We start from the raw sequence: 24,512 nt of genomic DNA, 5'->3' as shown, positions 1-24,512 counted from the left end.
TGTTCTTGGGATGGAACTCATCATTCGTCTTCCTCCAAACATGGTTAGTGGAATTATGACCAAAAAGTAAAATTTTGGTCTCATCTGACCACAAAACCTTCTCCCATGACTCCTCTGTATCATCCAAATGGTCATTGGCAAACTTAAGACAGGCCTTGACATGTGCTAGTTTAAACAAGGGAACCCTCCGTGCCATGCATGATATCAAACCATGACGTCTTAGTGTATTATTAACAGTCACCTTGGAAATGGTGGTCCCAGCTCTTTCTCTTGTGTAGTCCTGGGCTGATTCCTCACCTTTTTAAGGATCATTGAGACCCCACGAGGTGATATCTTGCACGGGGCTCCACTCCGATTGAGATTGACCGTCATGTTTACCTCCTTCCATTTTCTAATGATTGCTCCAACAGTGGAAATTTTTTCAGTGGAATTTCTCCGTAGCCCATTCCAGCATGTGGAATTGTACAATTTTGTCTCTGGCGTCTTTGGACAGCTTTTTGGTCTTGGCCATGTTACAAGTTTGAGTCCTATTGATTATATGGTGTGGACAGGTGTCTTTATGCAGCTAACGATGCCATACAGGCACATCTGATTCATGATAATACATGGAGTGGAGGTGGACTTTTAAAGGCAGACTAACAGGTCTTTGAGGGTCAGAATTCTGGCTGATAGACAGGTGTTCAAATACTTATTTGTAGCTGTATCACACAAATAAATTCTTTTTGGATTATCTCTCCCACAATGGACATGCACCTACGATGAAAATTGCAGACCCATCCATGATTTCTAAGTGGGAGAACTTGAAATATAGCAGGGTGTCCAAATACTTATTTTCTTCACTGTAGTAATGTTAAGATACAATAATTTGTATTTATGTCTTCATATAATTGATAGAGGCGGCACAGCGGAGAATCTGGTTAAAGCGTTGGCCTCACAGTCCTGGGGACTGGGGTTACTGTGTGGAGTTTGCATGTTCTCCCTGTTCCTGTGTGGGTTTTCTCCAGCCACTTCAGTTACCTCCCACAACCCCAAAACGTGCATCAATTGGAGATTCTAAATTGCAACTTAGTGTGATTGTGACTGCAACTATTGTCTGTCTCCATGTGCCCTGCAATTGGCTGGAAACCAGTTCACGGTGTACCCCGCCTCCTGCCCAATGACAGCTGGGATTGGCTCCAGCACTCCTGCGATCCTTGTAACGATAAGTGTTTTGGATGGATGGATGGATGGATAACTGACAGGAATTATGCACCTCTAATCTCGTCAAATATTAATGCCACAATATAAAAAAATAAAAAAATAATAATTCCCATTATTATTTAAAGTGCCACTGACACTTAAAACATGAAATTTAGTATGTTGTTCACCCCCAAAAAAATCCGCCGGAATGGAATCTGTTTGTTCACAGCACCTCAGAATGTCGCCATCTATCGATTTTTTTTCATCTCCTGCCATGAAAAATCTGTGGACTGTTTTGAGTTGAAGAAGAAGCCGTAAGTCACGTATTTTGCAGACACCTACTGCTGCGAAATGGAGTGTATTTACCTCTTGGACAGGCAAGAAATTAGCTTTTTTTGCCTGCGTGTTAGCCAAAATGCTGGCTCGTTGTTCTGCTGGATTTTGCCCAAATACTCGAGAGGATAGATTCACTCTTCACATGTTTTTAAAAGACCCGATTCGTCATCAAAAATGGATTGCACAGGTGCAAAGGACAAGAGCTTTGTGGGTTCCAAATGACTGGTTGGTGTGTATAGAGCTATTAAAAAAAATCATAGTTGGGGGGGAATAATTTGTCTCATAGTTAACAACATATGTTACGTGTGAATTTAGAATAAATCCGCTTGGTCAAACTAGCAAAATATAGCAAAGCACTTGTACTGCGTTTAAGACAATTTAATCACACACACAATCAATGTTCCCTCTAAGCTGCGCACTTGCGCAATTGCAGCGCACACTCAGCGCACATGAAAACCAATCCAGCGCAGTGAACCACAGCTTGACTTTTTTTTTTAACCATGGGAGCACGCAGTCTCGAACAAGCTGCTGCTCAACCACACCATGAAACACACTCTATTTCCTTGTTTACTTAACACCGCCCAGCTCCGGCTCTTAAAGGGGTACACTCATAATTACAAACACCATCCACTCACACAGTCAGGGCAACGTAGAGGAAAGAAGAGTTAGACATGCTGCTTTTGTGTACTCTCAATAAGTAAGTTTCTTTCGGCTTGTCCCTTTCGGGGTCGCCACAGCGTGTCATCTCAGATGAACGCACATATGTTTGGCACAATTTTTACGCCGGATGCCCTTCCTGACGCAACCCTTCTCAGGGAGTGGAGGCCCCAGTGGGATACGAACCCACAACCCCTGGTTTATCAAACCAGTGCTCTAACCACTGAGCTACAGGGCCTCTTTGTGTACTCTCAATAATCACGGCAAAAGTAAAAAAAAATAAAAAATAAAAAAAAAGAAAAAGAAATGGTGTTGCTTAATAATAATAATGAAGAAGAAAAAGTGATGAAACTGGATGAGATTTTCGCTTTTTTGAGTAAAAAAGCTCTGGTCTGAAGCCGAAGTAGAAAGTACAGGATGAGATGGTGTATAATGTTAAAATTCCACCGTGGCGCAGCCTGATAGAGGATGAAAGCACAGACAATACAGTTTACAAAAAGCTAATTCTGTATTTTAAAAATAGGAGACATCATAACATTAACCTTAAAACTGTTTGGTAGCATCATTCAGCTTTCAACATGCATTGCTAAAGATATTCTGCAAGCAATAATTCAGTTTTACACCAAGAAAAACAGACATTTGGTTTGGTTAGCAATATATATATTTTTTTGTTGACATTTTCATTGCAAGTTTGCAAAAACACCCCAAAAAAAATTATAAAAATTTTCTGATGGTAATGTAAATGCTGTAATCTGAATCTTTTAATGAGGTATGTAACTACAATGGATAACACCGATCTGACCACAGTGCATACGCCTGATGTTGCTATCCGTGGTCAAAGGGAGTGCTCACGGGCTTAGCATGTTTGCTCAGACACGTAAAAAATTAGAGGGAACGTTGCACACAAAACAATAGCAAAATAGAAGTACAAAGACAGTTTAGTAGCGTGTAACACGAGCTAAGTAGTTCAACAATGGAAAGTCACAAAAGTCAAACGAATGTTCCAAATAGGTGAATGTTATTTCCAGCAAATGTTCCGAATGGAGTACTTCTCTCAGATTGTAACAAAAGATCTGCATCATAATAACTTAAAGTACGTAAGTCAGCATTCCTCAATGTGTTAGTGATGGCACGGGCCGCGTTTCCCCCAACGCAGAGGTGTGTTGGGCGGGGAGGCGGGCCTGCGTGTGTGGTCACACCGGGGGCGTGGAGGAGAAAGGAGCTCTCCCTTCCACCGACCACTGGTGTCTGGGCACCCTTGACGTAAGTAATAAAGTACGTAAGAAAGAAACATAAAGAGAAGAATAAATAATGTGTAACAACATAGACACACATAACACATAGCTCCAGATTAGTTTCAATAACATCCATGATATTTACTTCACCCAGCATGGGTCCTCCTGACTACGCTCCATACACAAGACTTGTAAAAAGGTTCCGAAATAGAACAATTGTAGGCAAGTCATTTACAATATTCCATCGAGTTCCTCATCCTGCTCGTCTGTGTCTGTCGAGTCTGTTGCTAGTGAAGAAGTGATCCACATATGATCTAAATATGGTTCAAAACGATATGGTAGAATGGCCCCGGTCGCTTAACTCACTTGTGAGATGATTTCTTCCTCAAAAAGAGCTTCAGTCTCAGAAGGGCCATCAGAAAAATCTGAAAATCACCCTCGTTCATCTGCCATTGCATTCGGCACAGCTTGTTTTCATGCCAGGGAATCCCATGTGATGTCTGACGTCACAGACAAATATGGCTGCCACTGGGATTTGCGTTGTGTTGAGTCATACTTTTGCAACTTTGCGCTTTTATAAAACGCTCCTTACTCATTTTTTCCGATTCATGTTATCATCAAAGTGTGTGTGTTTCTTTCGGCTTGTCCCTTTCGGGGTCGCCACAGCGTATCATCTCAGTTGAACGCATATATATGTTTGGCACAATTTTTATGCCGGATGCCCTTCCTGACGCAACCCTTCTCAGGGAGTGGAGGCCCCAGTGGGATACGAACCCACAACCCCTGGTTTACCAAACCACTGCTCTAACCATTGAGCTACGGGGCCTCCTCATGTTATCATCAAAGTGATTAATATTATATGTAGTTTTGACCACAATACGTATTTTAAAATGTATATTTTGGTGTAAGCAGCTCTTTACTTATTTGAATTTGTACATATTAATTACTAATCATTTAAAAAAAAAAATGCCTGTTAGGAATAGTTCTTCTTGAATGTGTATGAATACGCTTGTTGAAAAACAGCACAGTTCCTGTAAAGAGAATTAAATCAGTTGAAATATGCAACCTCACTTGCACTTACAAAACAACAACACAATTGACAGATGTTTGGAGTGAATCTTTTCAGAATAAATAAACTAAGTTGAGCTGCTCTGAAGCAATTTTTTCTTTGTGAATATTCATTACCTGTTCATAGGAGGAAGCCAAGACCACATCCTTTCACCACATGCTCATTTAGCCTTCTATTTAATTATTCTGACCTGTGTTTCTGGTATGATGGGGCCATCCTCAAATGAACTTCTGTAGAACATAGACAGTGGGGGTGTGATGATTACAGGACTAGGCCTGACAAAACCACTCAGGTCACAACTGGGAATGTCATTCTCTTCCTGAAACAAACATTTGTCAGTCAGATTTTTCCTTGACGTCACTGATTATGCAAACCTTTTCTATTGGGCATACAGTATACTGTTTTTATTCATTTTCATAAATACAGATCTAATAATAATAAGAAGAATTCTATTGAATAAAGCAACACCATGACATTTTTTTTAGTTTCACAAAAGGCAGTGCTCAAAATCCAATGTCTTTTGCATAACAGTTAAAAAAAACACCAAATAGGTTGAAATTGTTAAAAATATCCATTGCATTTGTTGTATTACATAGCTGATTCAAAAAACAAATGCAGTGTACTGTGTAAATGAAATGATTTTTATAAATCTCATTTAGTACTTTGTAAAGATATGTTCCTGAGGCCGTAAAAAAAAAACAAAACAAGCGAACCTTCTTCATGGCCAGAGTGTCCATCATATAAAATACATTCCAAGGCACCCACAGGATTCGGTATTGGGTCAGAAATGGCGCACGTTCAAAACTTAATGTCAGGGATGCTCCACCATTGACCAATATATCGAACCTGCAGCAGAGTGAATAGGAATACACAGTAATTCATTTGGAAAACAGCTGAGCTATATTTAAAATACTAAAACTTGGAGCTTTCAAAATGGTGAAAAATCAAGAATAACTAAATAATTCTGTGGAAAAAACATCAAATTACGAAAAGTCCCAAGGAGGTTTCTGAATTTATCTGTATTTCACCCTGTTTACAGTTTGCATTCATTTTATGACATATATTTTTTGTGCACATGAATATGCATTATGCAATGATTGATATAATTGTGATTCTAATGCATTTCAAAAGAGTTGTGCAAATCAATGTTTTTGAAGATATGACTTTAGATGTGGCAATTTCAACATTTACCTATGTAAAAACAAGGCAGCCACAAAAAAAAAAAAATATATATATATATATATATATATATATATATATATATATATATATTACCACTACCACTTTTCTGGGTCAGGTCGAGGGGAAGTAGCTTCAGCAGGGGTACCCAGACTTCCCTTTCCCTGGCCTCTTCTTCCAGCTCTTCAGGAGGAACCACGGGGCGTTCCCAGGCCAGCTGAGAGACATAGTCTCTCCAGCGTGTCCTGGATTGTCCCCGGGGTCTCTTTCCAGTGGGACATGCCCGGGAGGCGCCCGGGAGGCTTCCGGATCAGATGCCCCATCCATCTCATCTGGCTCCTCACAATGCATAGGAGCAGTAGCTCAACACTGAGGCCGTCCCGAATGACCAAGCTTCTCACCATATCTCTAAGGGAGAGCCCGGACACCCTGTGGTGGAAACTCATTTTGGCCGCTTGTATCCGGGATCTTGTTCTTTTGGTCACAACCCACAGCTCGTGCCCATAGGTGAGGGTAGGAACGAAGATCGACTGGTAAATTGAGATCTTTGCCTTTCTCTTTTTACCACAACAGACCGATACAAATTCCGCATCACTGCAGACGCTGCACCGATCCATCTGTGGATCTCTCAGAATTCTAGCTAATAGACAGGTGTTCAAGTACTTATTTGCAGCTGTATCACAAAAATAAATCATTAAAAAAAATCATACATTGTGTTTTCTGGATGAAAATTTCAGACCCCTCCATGATTTCTAAGTGGGAGAACTTTCAATTTTGCAGGGTGTTCAAATGTGTTCAAATACTAACTTTCTTCACTGTACAATATATATATGTATATATATATATATATATATATATATATATACAGAGAGAGAGAGAGAGAGAGAGAGAGAGAGAGGAGAGAGAGAGAGAGAGAGAGAAAATGACGCATATATACGCACATGCCATCTTTTCGTGTAACAGTGTATCCATGTTCAGGATAGTGGACAAATGATACATTCACTCCAATCAGGGGTGTTCCATCTGCTGTCAAAACCTGACCCCGGATTACTGACACCAAGCTGGGAAAAAAAATATCAAAGGATTATTTGCGAAACATGAAGTTGGGAGCCTTTGAACAACTTGACTTTGTAGAATCACGTGCAATCACAACTGCATACAGTCTATTCCACCACAGTAATGACTGTGTACTGTAATGCCTTTGCCATAATCTATAACACTGATTGAAAAATTAATTTAGCACTGGTGAAACTATACGGCAATTCCTGATTCTGTGGGTTTTATGACCTGGAAGCTCAAATTAGATAAGAATAAAACAATAAACACTTGAAATTCTAATCTATGAAAGTTAAACATCTAGAAAGTAAAGCAATATGTAAATTTAATACATTTTTCCATGACATTCTATTTTTTTAAGGGTCTGTACATTTAGTGGATTACATTTATGTTATTCCTAGTATACTATCATCTTCAAATTTTCCATAAATGAATTATCTCAATGTATCTTTTTTGGACTAGTCACTGCTAAAATGTAGTTTTATTATTACACTGTAACCATAAAAATAAAACTGGGCAATATAAGGTGTTCCCCTGATTTTTCCAACAGTGGTACAGTGCCCTTTGGTGAATGGAACAGAGCTGCATTTCTGAATGAATACAATTTATTGAGATAATTATTTGCCGACAGTGTACCGTGAGACAGAATCTGACCTTTTATTGAATGGACTGTTCCCGGATATGTAATGAGTGGATTCAGGACCAAGGAGGAAATGGATGCGTTGGTAAAAAGACCTGGCAACCTAAACATAGAAGAAAATAAGTTAAAATGTGCACAAACAATAAACAACACACCAAGGAAACCTGTCTTTTATGTGAGTAGAATTTTGAATAATTTTAGATTTGTAATAAACATTCTATGTGCCTGTCCAAACCTGCTGAGGAGCCAGTGAAGAGGGGGAGTGGCTCAGTACTTCCACTGGGTCAGGTGATCCTATGCAGTACAATTGCTTCTGACAGGAGGGCTGCAGACAACAGTCTGGATCCATACAATCAGTTAAGCCATCTGAAACACAAAAACAAGTAATTTTCTGAATTGCGAGGAGAGTTTTGGACGTGGGAATTTTCAGATGACATATGGATGAACAGTAATCCAAATGGATAGAAAGAGTTAGTATATTTTGTGTATACAGGGTTCCCTCGCTACATCGTGCTTCTCTTTTTGCAGCTTCAGTGCTTTGCGAGTAAAAAAAAAAAAAAAGAAAAAAAAAGAAAAAAAAAAAAAAGAAAAATACTGCTAGATCAGCATATTGTGGAAAGACACATTGATACAAGGCACATGATTGGTTCCCGGCACGACATTGACCAATAAGTGCGCAAGTGGCTGATCCCATGAGCTTATTGGTTGCTCATTAACAAACCCTCGCCCGGCAACTTCCTTTGTCCCACCCATTTCTTTGTTTTGCGCGTTGTCTTCGCCATACTGTTGATCGTCTTGCATATGGACTGGCTTAGTGCTGTATTTGTGATTAATTTTTTTAAAGCGATAACATTTTTTAATTATGTAGTTACAAAACTGGCGACACGATGGAACAGCAGTAGAACGTTGGCCTCACAGTTCTGAGGACTGGAGTTAAATCCCGGCCTTGCCGATGTGGAGTTTGCATGTTCTCCTAGTACCTGAGTAAGTTTTCTCATAGCATGCAGGTTTCCTCCCACATCCCAAAAGAAAATGCATTAATTGGACACCCTAAATTGCCCCTAGGTATGATCATGAGTGCAACTGTTGTCTGTCTCCATATGCCCTGCGATTGGTTGTCAACCAGTTCGGGATGTCCCTGCTAAAATTCTATACAAATTCTATAGAAACATATAGAATGCTATAGAATTTGTATTGAACAACTTGTTCTATGGAACTTTGGCCATGACCTTTATAATTTCTATAGAACAAAATGTTTATGTAGAAATTCTATAGAACGGTTTGAAGAACAGAAAGTGTCACATTGCTTGATCTCAAATTCCTATAGAATTTGTACAAAACAACTTGTTCTATGGAACTTTGGCCGTGACCTTTATAATTTCTATAGAACAAAATGTTTATGTAGAAATTCTATAGAAAGGTTTGAAGAACAGAAAGTGGCACATTGCTTGATCTCAAATTCCTATAGAATTTGTACAGAACAACTTGCTCTACAGAACTTCGGTTGTGACTTTCTATAGAATTTCGATAGAACAAAATGTTTCTATAGAAATTCTGTCGAAGGTTTTGAAGAACAGAAAGTAGCACAGTGCTTGAGCTCAAATTTCTAAAGAATTTGAACAGAAAATAATTTCTGTAGAACAATTTTCAAGCAACATCAGAGTTAATACACATGCTGAAAGTCCATAATAAAATGCATCACGTATTGGTTACAGTATGTAAATACTGTCATGACTATGGAGATTTCAAAATAGGGCAAGTCCATCATGTAAGACAAGCCACTAATTTAAAGTCTACATTTTGAAAAATCGGAAACCAGCTGTCAGTGTGTTGAAGAGGGCCCTACGTTCACAAACCTTCAATCACCATCAACCAAATGGCCAAACAGACCAAGGAGAAGTCATCTGACCAAATCCGGATTTGAACCATTATTCCGAAGTTTTAAAGATGCGGGATGGGAAAACCACTGGATTAACTGTATCAACTGGATTGTCATCCATTATATCTTGAGTACCAACATGAGCAACGAAAATAAACAGCTGACATTTTTCGAGTGTTAAAAGTTTGCAGAGATACCCACACTAACATTTCCAACTGTTTTCTGGGTGTGGGAAATGGGGCATATTTCGCCTGCCAGCATGTGGCGGTGAGTTGTATGGTGATGCAGTTGACCGAAGGAGAAGAAAATGCATCATATCAGCTAACTCGAAAAAATGGCGGTTGTTGCTGTTCACAAGTCTACAAGCCTCCAGTTTTCTTGCTGTGAAGGCAATAAATTAACGTTTTCCACACACATCACCAGAGGCATCTGTCGTGAGTGGTGTAGGGAACGCGCTAGAAAGCATGTGTTCGCCTTCGGGCGGCTTTCTAGTTGATCGTCACGAGCCTTGAATGAGCAGCTAGCTAGCCAACTAGCTAACATGGCCTTGTGGCGAGAACCCGTTGTACTTATTTTTCAAAACTTTTCTCCGTTTAAAACCTCGATCAAAACCTGTCTGTAAGTATATATATATATATATATATATATATATATATATATATAATAGAAAGTGGACTTTCAGGGAAATTCCTGAAAATACAAATGCGAGCTCAAGGGGAGTCCCGGGAAATGGAAAAATGGATGGCTGTGGTGCTTTCTGGCAATACCTGTGAACAAAATTCAAACAAAAATTGAAAGTAAAATTTCTAAGTCCTGACCAAAAAAAAAAAAAATTGGGCAGAAGTTCCCCAAGGGCCAAGCCCAGATTTTTTGCCCCCCATTCCCCTATCACTGGATAGGACAAAATCACATTTCATCAAGTTGATCTGTAGTAATTACTATTAACTTTTCAGTCTCAAACGTGTTACGTCACATTGTACTGATACACTCGACCACATTGCTCACTATCTTAGATATAAATCTAGTAATACTAATAGTATAATGAGTTAACTTATACAGACACACACACACACATATATATACATATATATATATATATTGAAGTGTGTCTTCTGCTCTTTGTTTGTATAACTCATGTTTGAAGCATGCCAACTCATCAGATAACCTTAAGTGAATCTTCCTGAAATGTTTACTAGAGACCAGGACGTAGGAATATGCCCGTTATTACCAGATAGATTTGGTTTAGTCATTATGATTGCCGATATTTTGTGATGCTCTTTGCTTTATGATGCGATTCTCATGTGATGCTCTTTGTTTTCCTTTCATACTTTTGTGATGCGGACCCTTCTGATAATATAAGAATGCTGCAAGTCCTTTGTATCTTTGCACTTCTGATCTGCTACAGCCATTGTCTGTCACTCATTTGTGCCCAGAATATTCTTTAAGTAAAAGCTTCGAAGAAACTGTTCATCATCTCCAGCCTGTATTTGGATAACCAACATTCTCACTACGCGAAACTAAACGAACATGCGGGGAGGAAAAAAGCGTCCTCCAACAATTGGTGACCCAGACGTGATTTCGGACTGAGGTGTTGGTTGACAGACAGAACATCGTCCGGCCAACAATTGTCAAGGTGAGAGGACATTTATCCTCCAAAAGTGATCTTCTGTTTGTTAACTGGTGTTGAGGTCCGTGTCACGTTTGAATTTGTGTCAGTGTGAAATTAATTTCTTGCTGGTTGAACAGTGGGGAAACTGTGGGTGTTATAGTTCCGGGTTAGAGGCCCTGGTGGGACCGGCGCATCCCACCAAAATGGTTGAAAAGCCGTAGAGTGTGTGGACGTACCACTCTAAAAAGGGTTTAGAAGTGCCCTGTGATCGGAGGTTGTGCCGACACAAAAAGGTTGTAAATCCCATGACTGGCAGACATACCAATGGGTTGAAGCCAGTACAAAACTTTCTGAACCGAGAGGTTGTCTCGTTCTTTTCGGAGAATCCTAGAGACGAGAATTCCTCATTCGAAATCAAAGGACAAAGTGTGCACTATAAAAAGTTGAGAAGACATACCCAGATGAACAGAAGTTGAGAAGAGATACCCGGATGAACAGTGAATTGCGCAATTGTAATTTCATTTTAGGAGAGGTTGTTTTGTTCTTTCAAGAATCCTAGAAACTAGAATTCCTCAAATAAAATAAGATTTTAAGAGTACTTTTGAGAAAAAAAAAAATCAAAGAGGTTCGACCACTTTTGATAAAAGACAATTTGAATCAAAATGCAGGGAGAGTTTCATAAGGAAAGTGAATGGTTCGATTTGCGGCAAATACCAAGCCATTCTGTATGTTATGTGTGTTTTGTCATTTATTTGTGTAATATGAATTTAATGAGTATTTGTTTTCTTTTGTATATAGTTCTGAATGAGAAAGAACAATTGAAAGAATGGATGAGGGAAATGTGAGAATGGATGGTTTCCTCCAATGTCTTTAACTGCGTGTTTGGTGACATTAATGAGGGAAACGGAAAAAGCTTGTGCTAAAAGAGCGGCAGCTCTTAAATTGGAAGTGGAAAAAACTAATAGGTTGTCTCCAAAAGGTAGAAAGGTGAGAGAGAATGCTGAGAAAGTTGTGGAAATGAAAGCGAGAGCAAGGATGATGGCGATGGGATGTGCGTTAAAGTTGTCCCATTTGGCTGTCAAGGAAGAGAGTGTTGGTCTGGTACCTTCAACACCCAAAGTGCCCTCTGCGCCGCCTCCTTAGTTGGAGGAGAAACATCTTTTGGCATTGTCTCCAAATGACTCATGTGTACCACCTTACCATGACGCCAGGAAATTCCAGGCTCCAGTGTTGAATGTAACTGCCGGTCGACTTGAAGTAGATGTAGATGATCAAACGCCTCTCACTCACTCACAAAAAACATCAAACATGAATACGGTTGCAGTAACTCTGGCTGCTGAAGTGACCGCCGCCAGTAAAGAATTAGAAGGAAAATTGGACAAAGTTGTAGATTTGAGAGCTGACCCATTTACACGTTTGAATCGGCTAGGAATGTACAAGGCGGAATTAAATAGACATCAAGAGGTTCCACAAAATATTAGAGATCAACTTGAGAGAATCACCACTGAACATGAAAACAGAGCGAACGCTGAAGTGGAGGAGCAGAAATGTGCCCTCCGCACAGAATAAGAAGCAGCCCGACTGAAGAGAGAACAGGAATTTGCTGTCTACCCTGGTAGAGGCCCTTCAAGTGGGGAAGTGGAAAACAGGTTGTACATTAACAGTTACAGAACCAAATAACAGAATTAAAGTGTCATGTCCAGAATCTTTCAGGTTCCCTCCTCGACTCTGTTCAGGATCAAACTGGAAGTCCTGAAGACCCCGAGAAATCTTCCGAAGGTCCAGCTTCTCCTCATCGGCCTGTGACACGTTCCCAAATCTAACAGGCTCCCATGTTGGCCAAAGTTGATCCGGCTACTGGTAACTCTGCTATGTTTTACAAACCTTTCTCTCCCACTGATGTGAGTCTGCTGATCCAGAAACTGCCACCTATGCGATCTCGTGCTGTAAACTGGCTTCAAGCAGTGCAGAGAGTGGTTCCGGGACAAATGTTAACAGCAGGTGATATCCATGTCCTTCTTACACAATCATCTCCACTTTCATAGTTGAATAGTCTGATGCAAAATTCAGGTTTTTCTTCTCTCCCCGATCATCAGGCTCTTACACGAGAAAATTATTTGACCTTGTCTACAGCACTGGACGCTTTGTTTCCACTTCCCGAGTGTGTTATCTCAGATATGGTGTTTGCTCCCAAAGCAGATGAGGAGGACGCGGCTTTTGTTGACCGTGCCCTCACTGATTATTCTCTGAAAACAGGACACGCTCCTACGGCCTCTGCCTTGCATTCGCAAGTGTTCCGAGCAGCTATTTTGAAGGGCGTTCCCAAGTCTGTGGCGCAGGACATGGAGGCCAATCCAGACCTTCCTGGTGCTGAGGTTGACCGGTGGTTGTCACATCTTAAACATCATTTGAGGAGATATGCTAAAGAGAAAAAATCTAAGGTAAACAAACACAAAAGTACAGAAACACAACTTGCTATGTTGCAGTTGCAATATCTGAAAAATCAGGAAGAAGCCACTCATGCTGTGATCTCATCTCCCTCTGTCGGTTCCGAGTGCATGATGTATCAAGCAGGTTCATTCATAGGTCGAGGTGCGCCCCCTGGTGGTCGTGACATGTGCTTCAATTGTGGACGGCTTGGTCATTGGGCCCGCGCTTGCAGACAGCGACCTCAAGTGTCCGGATGGAGAGGCAGAGGCAGAGGCCAACAACCTGCATGTGGCTACAATCGACGAGGTTACAACCAATCCCGAGAGGGAGGACATCTTGGACAGCACCAGCAGCTACCGCAGCAGTAACAGAGATATCCCTCAGTGCCAAACCAGCAGTATCTACCACCCTCTGGTGGACAGTTTCCGCAATGATGGTGCCCTGAATTCGCATGTTTAGGCCTGCAGGAGCCTTTGATGATCCTGACGAAAAACCATCTCACTTGTTGGATTCAAGGGTGAAGAAACTGCCCTGCAATTGACCACTCCGGTGACTGTTCAATGTTTTTCACAGACTTTTTGCATTCTTTTGTGTTTGCACCTAACTGTCCAGTCAATCTTTTGGGCAGAGATCTCCACATCGCCACGTGCCCTCTCATTAAATGCAGCCCTGATGGATTTATCCTGGAATTTCCGGATGGTAACACGTACTGCTGCTCTGCCGCCTGTGCCACCTCCCAGTTTCCGCTTGTTGAACAACGCACTGTGGCATGCGCCACTGCTGACATCTATTGGGCAAGAGTGGATATTGACTCCAGTGGTTGGCTCGAGGCTAAGCACTTTTGGACTCTCTGGTCACCTTGGGTCCGTAATCTCAGATCTTATGATATAGTAACTGATTGTATGCATTGCACTCTGTACTATGACAGATCAGGAGAAGAGATCTATAGCGAGGCATTTCAGGACATTGATAACATATGGGAATTGAACATGGTGATTTGTTTGTGGGCAAACCAGTTGTTGCCTTTTCGTTGTTTTTGTCTCCTGAACAACTCGAATGGTATAAGATGGCGGATCCTCCGGATCCTTCTATGCCTCCTTGTCACCCACATGTCTCCTTGATGGTTTCGCCTCAGCACACAGCGAAGGATCTTGGTCCGTTTGTCCTGACATGCACACAGGCCACAGATTGGCAAAATTCATTTCACTCTCAATTGCTCTATTCATCATCCCTTGATGCTTATTGGATTCAGTCTAACACATTTTTGACAACTTCTGTTTTGGAGCACCAGTTTCTGGATAGGCACCATGGACGTGAAACAACCGACAGTGACTTTGCTGGTCAACTTCTTGATTCCCTTCCTGCGTCGCTGTGGTCTACGAATCCCACTGACGTTAGTCTCTGCAATGTCTCACCTGTTGCGTTTCTGATGAAACCAGGATGAATATATGTTCCCCAATACTCTGTAAAAGAGGCTGGGATGGTTGGCATTTCGGACACAATTGACGGCCTGCTCAAAGCAGGGTGTTATGTGAAATTCCTGAATCTGATTATAACACACCAATTTTACCGGTTGAAAAGAAAGACACTGGAAAGTTTCGCATGGTCCATGACCTGCGAGCAATTAATGCGGCTGTTTTAACTCCCACTTTGCCAGTCCCGAACCCTCACTCGACACTGTCCCAAATTACATCAGCCCACACTCATTTCACTTGCATTGACTTGGCTAATGCTTTCTTTTGCATTCCTCTCCATCCTTCAATGAGGCATTTTTTTGCTTTCACTTGGAATGGTGTTTGTTACTCCTACAATCGCATGCCTCAAGGTTTTGTCCTTTCCCCCGGACTCTTCAACAACTGTCTTCGTCAGTTGCTGTCTCCGCTTGAATTGCTAATGGAGTTCTCCTGGTGCAGTATGTGGATGACCTCTTGCTGGCAGCTCCATCTGAAACTTCTTGTCTTGAAGCCACCAGGTCTTTGCTCTCTCATTTGGCCTCTGTTGGTCTGAAGTGTTCCAAGTCCAAACTTCAGATTGCCCGACCACAGGTTTCCTTTCTCGGACGACTGATCTCACGCCACACCACAGGAATGTCTCCCTCTCACAAAGATGACATCCTTCATCACCCAAAACCAATGAATGTCAAAACCATGCTGGCCTTTCTTGGTCTTTGCAACTACTCCAGACATCATATTCCAGACTTTGCTGACCTTACTTACCCGCTCCGAAAGATGGTAAATGACCAGCGTATGCGGAACCTTTCTAATATTCTTTGTTGGACCACGGAAGCAGATACTTCCTTCATTTCCTTGAAACAGCATCTTTCCGCTGCTGCGGCTCTTGCAATTCCTGATTACAACCGCATGTTTTATCTAGACTCATCTGAAAAGGTCAGCAGTTTGTCTGCTGCCCTTTATCAGAAAAGGGAAGGAGGAAGTCAAGTCTGCATCCACTACATTGGAAAAATACGAGCAAAGACATCCAATATGTGCAATAAGTCCAAGCTGTAAGAATTTTAGGCTCACAGTCAGACAGTCAGCACAAAGCACAAAGAGCAGAAATTTTGGCATTGACAGCAGCTCTCAGGTTAGCAGAAAACCACTCAGTAAACATTTACACAGATTCAGCGTATGCACACATGACAGTTCATGTTGCATTAAAAGAATGGCAGCAAAACAATTTCCAAACTGCAACCGGTACACCCATTAAAACATCAAGACGACATTCTCAAATTGCGAGACGCGTCACTGCTCCCAACAGCGGTAGCAGTAATAAAATGCAAAGGTCACTCTCGAACTAATGATTTTGTATCAGCAGGTAACGAATCAGCAGATCAAGCAGCAAAAAAGGCTGCAGGGTACCGACCAACACTCCAACTAATTGTAAGTGAGTCTGAATGTGAAAATCAACAGGAGGTGACAGTAGAAACAGTGAAGGTGTGGCAGGAAAAGGCAAGTCCAGAAGAAAAGAGTATGTGGAAGTCGAAAGGGGGTGTCAAAGATGAGGATGGCATATGGCGAAAAGAAGATAAATGCATTCCATCTCGGACACAATTGAAAAATCTAATTTCTGAACCCCATGGAACATGCCATGTAGGTGTGGATGAAACATTGAGACGACTCCACTCCTGGTGGCATCCTTTTTTGAGACAAATTGTTAAAGGTGAACTGCAGGACTGCAGCTTTTGCAGTAGGTATAACAGTATGCCTACAACAAAACCACCGCAGGGAGTCCACGATCCGGACGTGGACGCTCCTGGTCAGGTGATTTCAATGGATTTTACTGACATGATTAAAACAGTGTCAGGTTACCGGTATTTGCTAGTTATAGTAGATTATTTTTCAGGATGGCCAGAAGCATATCCCTGCAAATCTGAAACAGTGAGCGTAGTGGTAAAACATTTGGTTAATCATTACATTCCAACGAACGGGTTCCCTAAGGAAAATTAGATCAGACAATGGAACTCATTTCAAAAACAAACATCTCCAGGCTGTAGAAAAAACATTAGGTTTGAAACATCTATGTGGTTAAAAGTGATTAAACGACAATGGTCTGAACCTAGGTGGACAGGTCCCTTTCAAGTTACTGAGTGGACAGCCACAGCAGTACGTCTTGAAGGAAAGGGGGACACGTGATACCACATCTCGTCCACACGACCCACCAGGTCCGCATCAGGCTCAGCAATCCCTCCACCTGACGACAACCGGAAAACCGCGTCTCCAGTGTCGGCTGGCACCCTTTCATGACATCATTATACAAGGGTTGATTTCACGGTACATGGGCACAATAATCCCAGTGAATCAACCTGGGACCAGGCAGTCTAACCCCAAGGTCCTGAAGAAGCCAACTGCACCCCAGCTCGACTCAATCCCAGAGGAAAAGATAGCTGTGTCAGCGATTGATTACTGCCGCCATTGAGAATGGATGAATTGCTCCCCCTTCAGGCCCAATGCACCAGCCCCTCCCGGTTTCAGGTGTCGGACTCTTTCGAGTCCGAAAGGGGGATTGAAGTGTGTCTTCTGTTCTTTGTGTGTATAACTCGTTTGAAGCATGCCAACTCATCAGATAACCTTAAGTGAATCTTGCTGAAATGTTTACTATAGACCAGGACGTAGGAATATGCCCGTTATTACCAGATAGATGTGGTTTAGTCATTATGATTGCCAGAAGGGTCCACATCACAAAAGAATGCTGCAAGTTCTTTGTATCTTTGCACTTCTGATCTGCTACAGCCATTGTCTGTCACTCATTTGTGCCCAGAATATTCTGTAAGTAAAAGCTTCGAAGAAACTTCATCATCTCCAGCCTGTATTTGGATAACCAACATTCTCACTACCCGAAACTAAACGAACACGCGGGGAGGAAAAAACATATATATATATATATATATATATATATATACATATACACACATGCACACACATTTGAAAAATGTACGGGTGTGGTCAGTCATGCTCGCAGATAAAGTTGCGGGTGTGATTAGGGATTAAAAATTGTCATAATCCTGCCGCTCCCGCCCGGGCTGTGCGGGTGCCCGCGTGCTCGCGCTAATTGGGAGGCACACACCTGCGCCTCATGCGGGCTGATTATCTTATTATAGATTATATTATTATATAGGACCCCGATGACGACTAGTGCTCGGCCAGATCGTTAAGGTTCATGTCCCCTTCCAGCACTCTCGTATCCCTGATCGACAACCCGTGTGCACCGACCTTCGCCTGTTCTCCGACCGACCCCTTAAGCCTGACTCCTTTGAGACTTCTGCCTTGATCGATAGACCGTCTGCCGGAGGACCAACCTGTCCGATCCGGGTAGGCTCCATGGCGTCCTCCGCTTCCGTGTCATACGCTCCGCCGGCGAGCTACGAATACGTCCCGACGACGAACCGTCCGGCACCGCATATTCTCCTGGACTCTTGAGTTTTCAGACTATGAGGAGGACCTTGATTTGTATGACCGGCTGCCTGAGTACGACTCTGATTATTTCGATTACGAATCTCTTCGCCCGGTCTTCAATCCCGGCCAGTTTGTTTCACCTCCCCGCGTTTCCAGCACCCGAGCGTCTTCGCCCGGTAGGTCAGAGTACACCAACCCGTTTGTGGGAACCCGCTTGGCCATCTACCCGGGACCTCCGCGTGACGCCCAGAGGAGACACCCCGGCCGGGGGCTCCCTTGTGCCTCCCGCTGCGCGGCAACTAAGACACCCTCCTCCCACTCCTCGCCGGCAACGGTGAAACCAGCAGACCCACAGCCCAGAGGGAAACGGATCCGCCACCGTGCCACGCCCACATTACAGTTTTGGCTGTTCCGAGCAGAGCTTAAGTGGCAGTGGAGACCGATTCGCCGCCGCCTCACGTTGCTGTCCAGGCGGTGGCGACGCTTTCGCAGCCGCTTCTCATCCGTGCCCAGGAGTACTGGTGGCGACCGGCCCGCAGCCGCTCCATGCTAATGCTTCGTTGGCGACCGGTCCGCCGTCGCCCCCCGTTCCTGCTCCGACGGCAACGGGCACGGCCATATGTTCCCGTCCAGGAGGTGGCGATTGTGCCACCGCCTTCTCATGTTGCTGTCCAAGAGGAGGTGGCACTGACGCTGCCTTCTCACGTTGCTGTCCAGGAGGTGGCGACGGCTCCCCAGCCGCCTCACGTTCCCGTCCAGGAGGTGGCGATGATGCCGCCGCCTTCTCATATTGCTGTCCAGGAGGAGGTGGCACTGACGCCGCCTGTTCACGTTGCTGTCCAGGAGGTGGCGACGGTTCCCCAGCCGCCTCACATTGCTGCCCGAATCGCCCCGTGGGGATCCTGGTGCTTGGCGTCTGGGTCGTCCGCCTGACCTGTCCACCCGAACGCCTCGCGTTTGGTGGCCTGGATTTCCGTTTTTCGTTTGCTTGAATAGTTTTACGACTTCTACATGAGGTGGATTGGTGTTTATTTAGAGTAAGGGATGGGGATGTTTTATAGATTTTTGTTTATAAAGGTTCATGTTGTGTTGTTTAGTTTAAGTTGCACAGACATTATGTTAATCCAAGTCACTGTTTTGATAATATTGTATTTTGTATGCTTATGGAAAGCACAAGTCATAAAATTGTTGATTTAAAGATTACAAGTTGGAATGTCAGGGGTTTTAAAAATCTTAATAAATTGAAACAGGTTATTAATAGAATTAAATTATTGAATGCTAAAATAATCCTCCTTCAGGAAAGTCATTTGACTGATTCAGAAATCAAAAAGGTTAGAAATAGGTGGCCTGGAAATGTAGTATATGCATCATACAATAATTATGCACGGTCTGTTTTAATTCTTATTCACAAAACTATACCATTACAAATCACTAATACAATTCAGGATCCAGCAGGGCGATATGTGATAATCCAGGGTACTATTTTCTCTCTCGCATTAAATTTGGTATGTGTATATGGTCCAAATCAGGACAATCATAAATTTTTTTGTTTTGAAAATGCTGAAAGTTTAGTTCAACATAATCGGCGTTAGTGGCAACAAGCTAGCAATACATTGGAAAAAACATTGCTGGCGGCAATCGTGACGTATTGTTGTGGGGGGCACGCACCACGGGACTGCCGTAAATAGGAAGCTGGCTTGCTAGAACGCGCCTTTATGTGCATGCGCTTGACTTATTGGCCACACCTGAATCAAGCGACGAGGTGGATGATAGTCTAATGTTTTTTTTGTTTTTTACGCACACTGCCTCGCGATCGACGCAATGAGCACCCCTGGTGTAACTGAATTTCCTTTGACATTACCTCATGATGTTGATGACTTTCGACGTAAATGCACTCGCATTACATGAAGCAGTTCTGAGCATGCGCTTTCGTACATGCGGTTAACTTGCATTTCCTGTTTCCGGGTGAATACCGGTTGTTTTGGAGTAGGCTTGTTTAGTTAACAACATTTATGAAATAAACACATAAATTACTGTCAAGACCACACAAAATAAGCGACGTCGTGAGAGAATGCGACAGGAGGGGCGTTACTGTTACGAGTGTTAGTGCCTCAACATGGCTACGCTCGTTAAAGCAAAACAACGAACTCAAACGCATGTTCGTTCAATGTTGTCAACTAATATCCGGATTAATTTTAGGCAATTTTTCCTCAATTTTTCAGAGCAATTTTCATGAAAATTTAAAAATTCAGGGAAAATTCCGATAACTTTCATCACTGATATACATATATATTTTTTTTCAAAATTAATTCAGTTGTTTTATTTGTGCTTATAGATGTAAAAGTAAGTAGTAGATGTAGTAGTAGATGCACAAGTGAAATATGAAAATGATACGATATGTTTCTTGACGCTCGCATGTTCATCGCATGACAAAATCGGTAAAATTGCCGGATTTGCTGCTTTGTATGCAATTATATGCAATTGTAATGAAAATAAGTGCAAATGGTAATAATCAAGGGTTCATTGAGAAACAAAGAAGTCATGACATCTTAAAGATCCTAATTCACTGGGAAGGTCCCAACTTATTGTTCTTTTCTATTGTTTTACCAATACCATAATTAGCCCATATTCTGAATCTTTAAATGGTCACAACTTTTGTTGTTTGAGCTATTGAGATAATTTAAGTAAGGTTTTAAGGGGTTTTCAAAGCTCTTTCGAATGATGTTTTTTTAAATTCCATCCATTCATTTTTTTAGCTGCTTATCGGGTCGGAGGATACCTGGAGGCTATCCCAGCTGTAAACGGGCAGGATCGTGGTACACCCTGAACTAGAACATGTGTAATGAAAAATTGGTACTTACATTAATATATTGACTTATTAGACTTACTGACTTAGGCAAAGCTACCTTGGCAAATCCATCGAAGAAAAAATATGTTCATCTTGAGAGTGGAACGCAATTTAAGTAAACGTAATCTTGCTACACAACCAAATATATTTTTATGTATCCTGAAACACTGGCCTCCACCATTGAGGATATACAGTATATTCCATCAATTAAGGGTGCTGGCTGTGCCGATTAGATTTATAATTAATCCAAAATATCTGTTCTTTTTCAGCTAACATAAATTGGTTATGGTACCCACCCAACTTCCTTGGGGCAGAATAAGACGGCTATAGTACAAGGGATCAGTAAGTTATTTTTCCCCAGTTGTGTATGGTGGAATCATAATTGGCATGTCTCATTTGATTCTTTCACTGCATGCATGTGTTGTTGTTCAGAGTTCCGAAAAAAAAAGGGCTGATGCTGCTGACTGAGATAAGGTACACCAGCAGGCATCAAGACCATAGAGCAGCACAATACGAGGACATCGACATTGTACAGATAAAATATCTGGCCGACTTCATTGTCCTTGAATAGAAGGTGACGGAAGACCCTTCTGCTTCTGCAGAGCAGCTATAATTAAGTATGGAAAAAGTTGTTGAGTTTAATTTGAACAACAAATTAATTCCCAATTTTGTCATCTTTTTTTGATTTCCAGAAATTCCAAATGTTGATGGGGAAACCTCAAGGAAAATATCAAATGGATCCTGAAAAGGTAATTGAATATTATATATTTTGTACAGATTTTTTTTTTTTTTAACAGTAATATACAGTTGAGAATCAGGTGAAGATTTTGTACTTCTTTTAACTTTCAAACGATATTGCCTTTATTAATACAATTGAAAGTATTTTGTGTGCTGTTTGCAGACTTCTGAACAATGCTCTTTCTATAAACAAAATACAGATTCTTGTGTTTGATAGATTCCTAACTGATAGTTATAGTGTTTGGCAAATGTAATAATAACCAAGTCCCTAAATTTTGAACTCAGACTGTGTCTTGAGAAGCCACGAGGGGATCCTGAGTGATTTACAAAGTGCAGCCACGTCATGCCTGAAATATGAGCCTGACAGATGGTAGTGGCAGACAACAGGACGGGAGGAACCAGGATGGACAGTAAATATGACAGACACATAGTTAAAGTTCACATAGTGGAATATTATATTTTAATTGGTTTGTAACATAATTTAAGAAAAAAAAATATTTATTTATATAATTTATATTGTGTATTTTATTTGAAAATGTTAAACATGTATTACTGTTGGCTGAATAACCCAATTGTTTGTACTTGTGTGTATTTTGATTGAAAAACAGTCTGGTTGTGCAGTCGCGCCCATCAAATCACAGTGACTGTAGTTTACAACGTTAGCGAGGGTGACTGGGGAGGAGTAGTGTTTAAGACACATTGATACTGAGTGCTTAAAGGATCTAATAAAGCCTTCCGAGCAGCAAACCAGTGCTTCGTACCATTATCGTTCCCAGCACAAAGGCGCCTCCACTGCTTTACTGACCACGGCCAGGCAACTGTTGCGGGAAAGATTAACATCGGTGTTATGATGATTATTTAATTTAAGTAAATAAGTGTATCTTGGTCTCAAATCATCCATCCATCCATTTTCTTTGCTGGTTATCCTCACAAGGGTCGCGGGAATGCTGGAGCCTATCCAAGCTGTCAACGGGCAGGAGGCGGTGTACATCCCAAACTGTCTGTCAGCCAATTGCGGGGCACATAGAGACAAACAGCTGCAGTCACAATCACACCCTGGGGTAATTTAGAGTGTCCAATTGATGTTGCATGTTTTTGGGAAGTGTGAGGAAACCAGAGTGCCCGGAGAAAACCCACACAGCCACGGGGAGAACGTGGAAACTCCACACAGGCGGGTCCGGGATTGAACCTGGGACTTTAGAACTGCGCTTTACCAGCTGATCCACTGTGTCGCCCAGTCTCAAATATGTAAAGTATAAAATGTTAACATATTTTAGTAATTCTGGTACCCAGATTCAAATACAGTGAAGAAAATACGTATTTGAACACCCTGTTATATTGCAATATTCCACGTGGAAATTATGGAGGGGTCGGAAATTTGCGTCATCGGTGCATATCCACTGTGAGACAGATAATGTAAAAAGAAAAATCCAGAAATGTTTGATTTTTTTAACAATTTATTTGTGTGATAGAGCTGCAAATAAGTATTTGAACACTTGTCAATCAGCTAGAATTCTGACCCTCAAAGAGCTGTTAGTTCGCCTTTAAAAGTCCACCTCCACTCCATGTATTATCCTGAATCAGATGCACTTGTGTGAGGTCGTTAGCTGCAGAAAGACACCTGTCCAACCCATACAATCAGTAAAACTCAACTTGTAACATGGGCAAGACCAAAGAGCTGTCCAAGGACACCAGAGACAAAATTGTACAACTCCAAATGGCTTGAAAGGGCTACGGAGAAATTGCCAAGCAACTTGGTGAAAAAAGGTCCACTGTTGGAGCAATCATTAGAAAATGGAAGAAGCTAAATATGATGTTCATTCTCAATCGGAGTGGAGCCCCATTCAAGATATCACCTCGTGGGGTCTCAATGGTCCTTACAAAGGTGACGAACCCGCCTAGGACTACACAACAGGACTTGCTTAATGACCTGAAAAGAGCTGGCACCATCATTTCCAAGGTGACTGTTGGTAATACACTAAGACGTCATGGTTTGAAATCATGCATGGCACGGAAGGTTCCCCTGCTTAAACCAGCACATGTCAAGGCCCATCTTATGTTTGCCAATGACCATTTGGATGATACAGAGGAGTCATGGGAGTAAGTTTTGTTGTCAGATGAGACCAAAATGGAACTTTTTGGTCATAATTCCACTAACCGTGTTTGGAGGAAGACGAATGATGAGTTCCATCCCAAGGACACCATCCCTACTGTGAAGCATGGGGGTGGTAGCATCATGCTTTGGGGTTGTTTTTCTGCACATGGGAAAGGACTACTGCGCTGTATTAAGAAGAGGATGACTGCGGCCATGTATTTTGAGATTTTGATGGCACAACCTCTTTCCCTCAGTCAGAGCATTGAAGATGGGTCGTGGCTGGGTCTTTTAACATGGCAATGACCCGAAGCACACAGCCAAGAAAACCAAGGAGTGGCTCCGTAAGAAGCATATCTAGGTTCTGACATGGTAGCCAGTCTCCAGATCTAAACCCAATAGAAAACCTTTGGAGGGAGCTGAACCTCTATGCTTCTCAGCGACAGCCCAGAAATCTGTCTGATCTAGAGAAGATCTGTGTGGAGGAGTGGACCAAAATCCCTCCTGCAGTGTGTGCAAACCAACTACAGGAAACATTTGACCTCTGTAATTGCAAACAAAGGCTACTGTACCAAATATTAACATTGGTTTTCTCAGGTGTTCATGTACTTATTAGCAGCTGTATCATACAAATAAAGTATTAAAAAATCATACATTGTGATTTCTGGATTTT

The 24,512-nt window shown here is 42.0% G+C and overlaps 1 protein-coding gene, 1 long non-coding RNA gene and 1 other non-coding gene across 11 annotated transcripts in view; 1 reads left to right on the top strand and 2 right to left on the bottom strand.

The window, feature by feature from the left end:
- Positions 1 to 24,512, bottom strand: part of tenm3 (teneurin transmembrane protein 3) — a 338,666-nt gene that overhangs the window by 135,035 nt on the left and 179,119 nt on the right. For all 8 annotated transcript variants that reach the window (XM_061830594.1, XM_061830598.1, XM_061830595.1 and 5 more), the window contains 5 exons: positions 7,587 to 7,717; positions 7,366 to 7,454; positions 6,597 to 6,716; positions 5,190 to 5,322; positions 4,667 to 4,795 (listed from right to left, as the gene is read on the bottom strand). In XM_061830594.1, the coding sequence (XP_061686578.1) occupies positions 4,667 to 4,795; positions 5,190 to 5,322; positions 6,597 to 6,716; positions 7,366 to 7,454; positions 7,587 to 7,717 (602 nt within the window). The remainder of the gene's footprint in view (positions 1 to 4,666; positions 4,796 to 5,189; positions 5,323 to 6,596; positions 6,717 to 7,365; positions 7,455 to 7,586; positions 7,718 to 24,512) is intronic.
- trnai-gau (transfer RNA isoleucine (anticodon GAU)) lies at positions 2,338 to 2,410 on the bottom strand. The gene has a single exon. It is a non-coding gene; the product is annotated as a tRNA-Ile (tRNA).
- On the top strand, positions 11,375 to 22,163 carry LOC133506451 (uncharacterized). 2 transcript variants are annotated; one of them, XR_009796494.1, is made up of 5 exons: positions 11,375 to 17,534; positions 21,279 to 21,351; positions 21,442 to 21,583; positions 21,702 to 21,758; positions 22,033 to 22,163. It is a non-coding gene; the product is annotated as an uncharacterized LOC133506451 (long non-coding RNA). The 2 variants fall into 2 exon arrangements; XR_009796493.1 differs by having other exon boundaries at positions 21,442 to 21,626.

Source organism: Syngnathoides biaculeatus, chromosome 9, assembly GCF_019802595.1.
Source record: "Syngnathoides biaculeatus isolate LvHL_M chromosome 9, ASM1980259v1, whole genome shotgun sequence".
NCBI lineage: Eukaryota > Metazoa > Chordata > Actinopteri > Syngnathiformes > Syngnathidae > Syngnathoides > Syngnathoides biaculeatus.
This window is presented reverse-complemented; position numbering and strand designations above follow the sequence as displayed.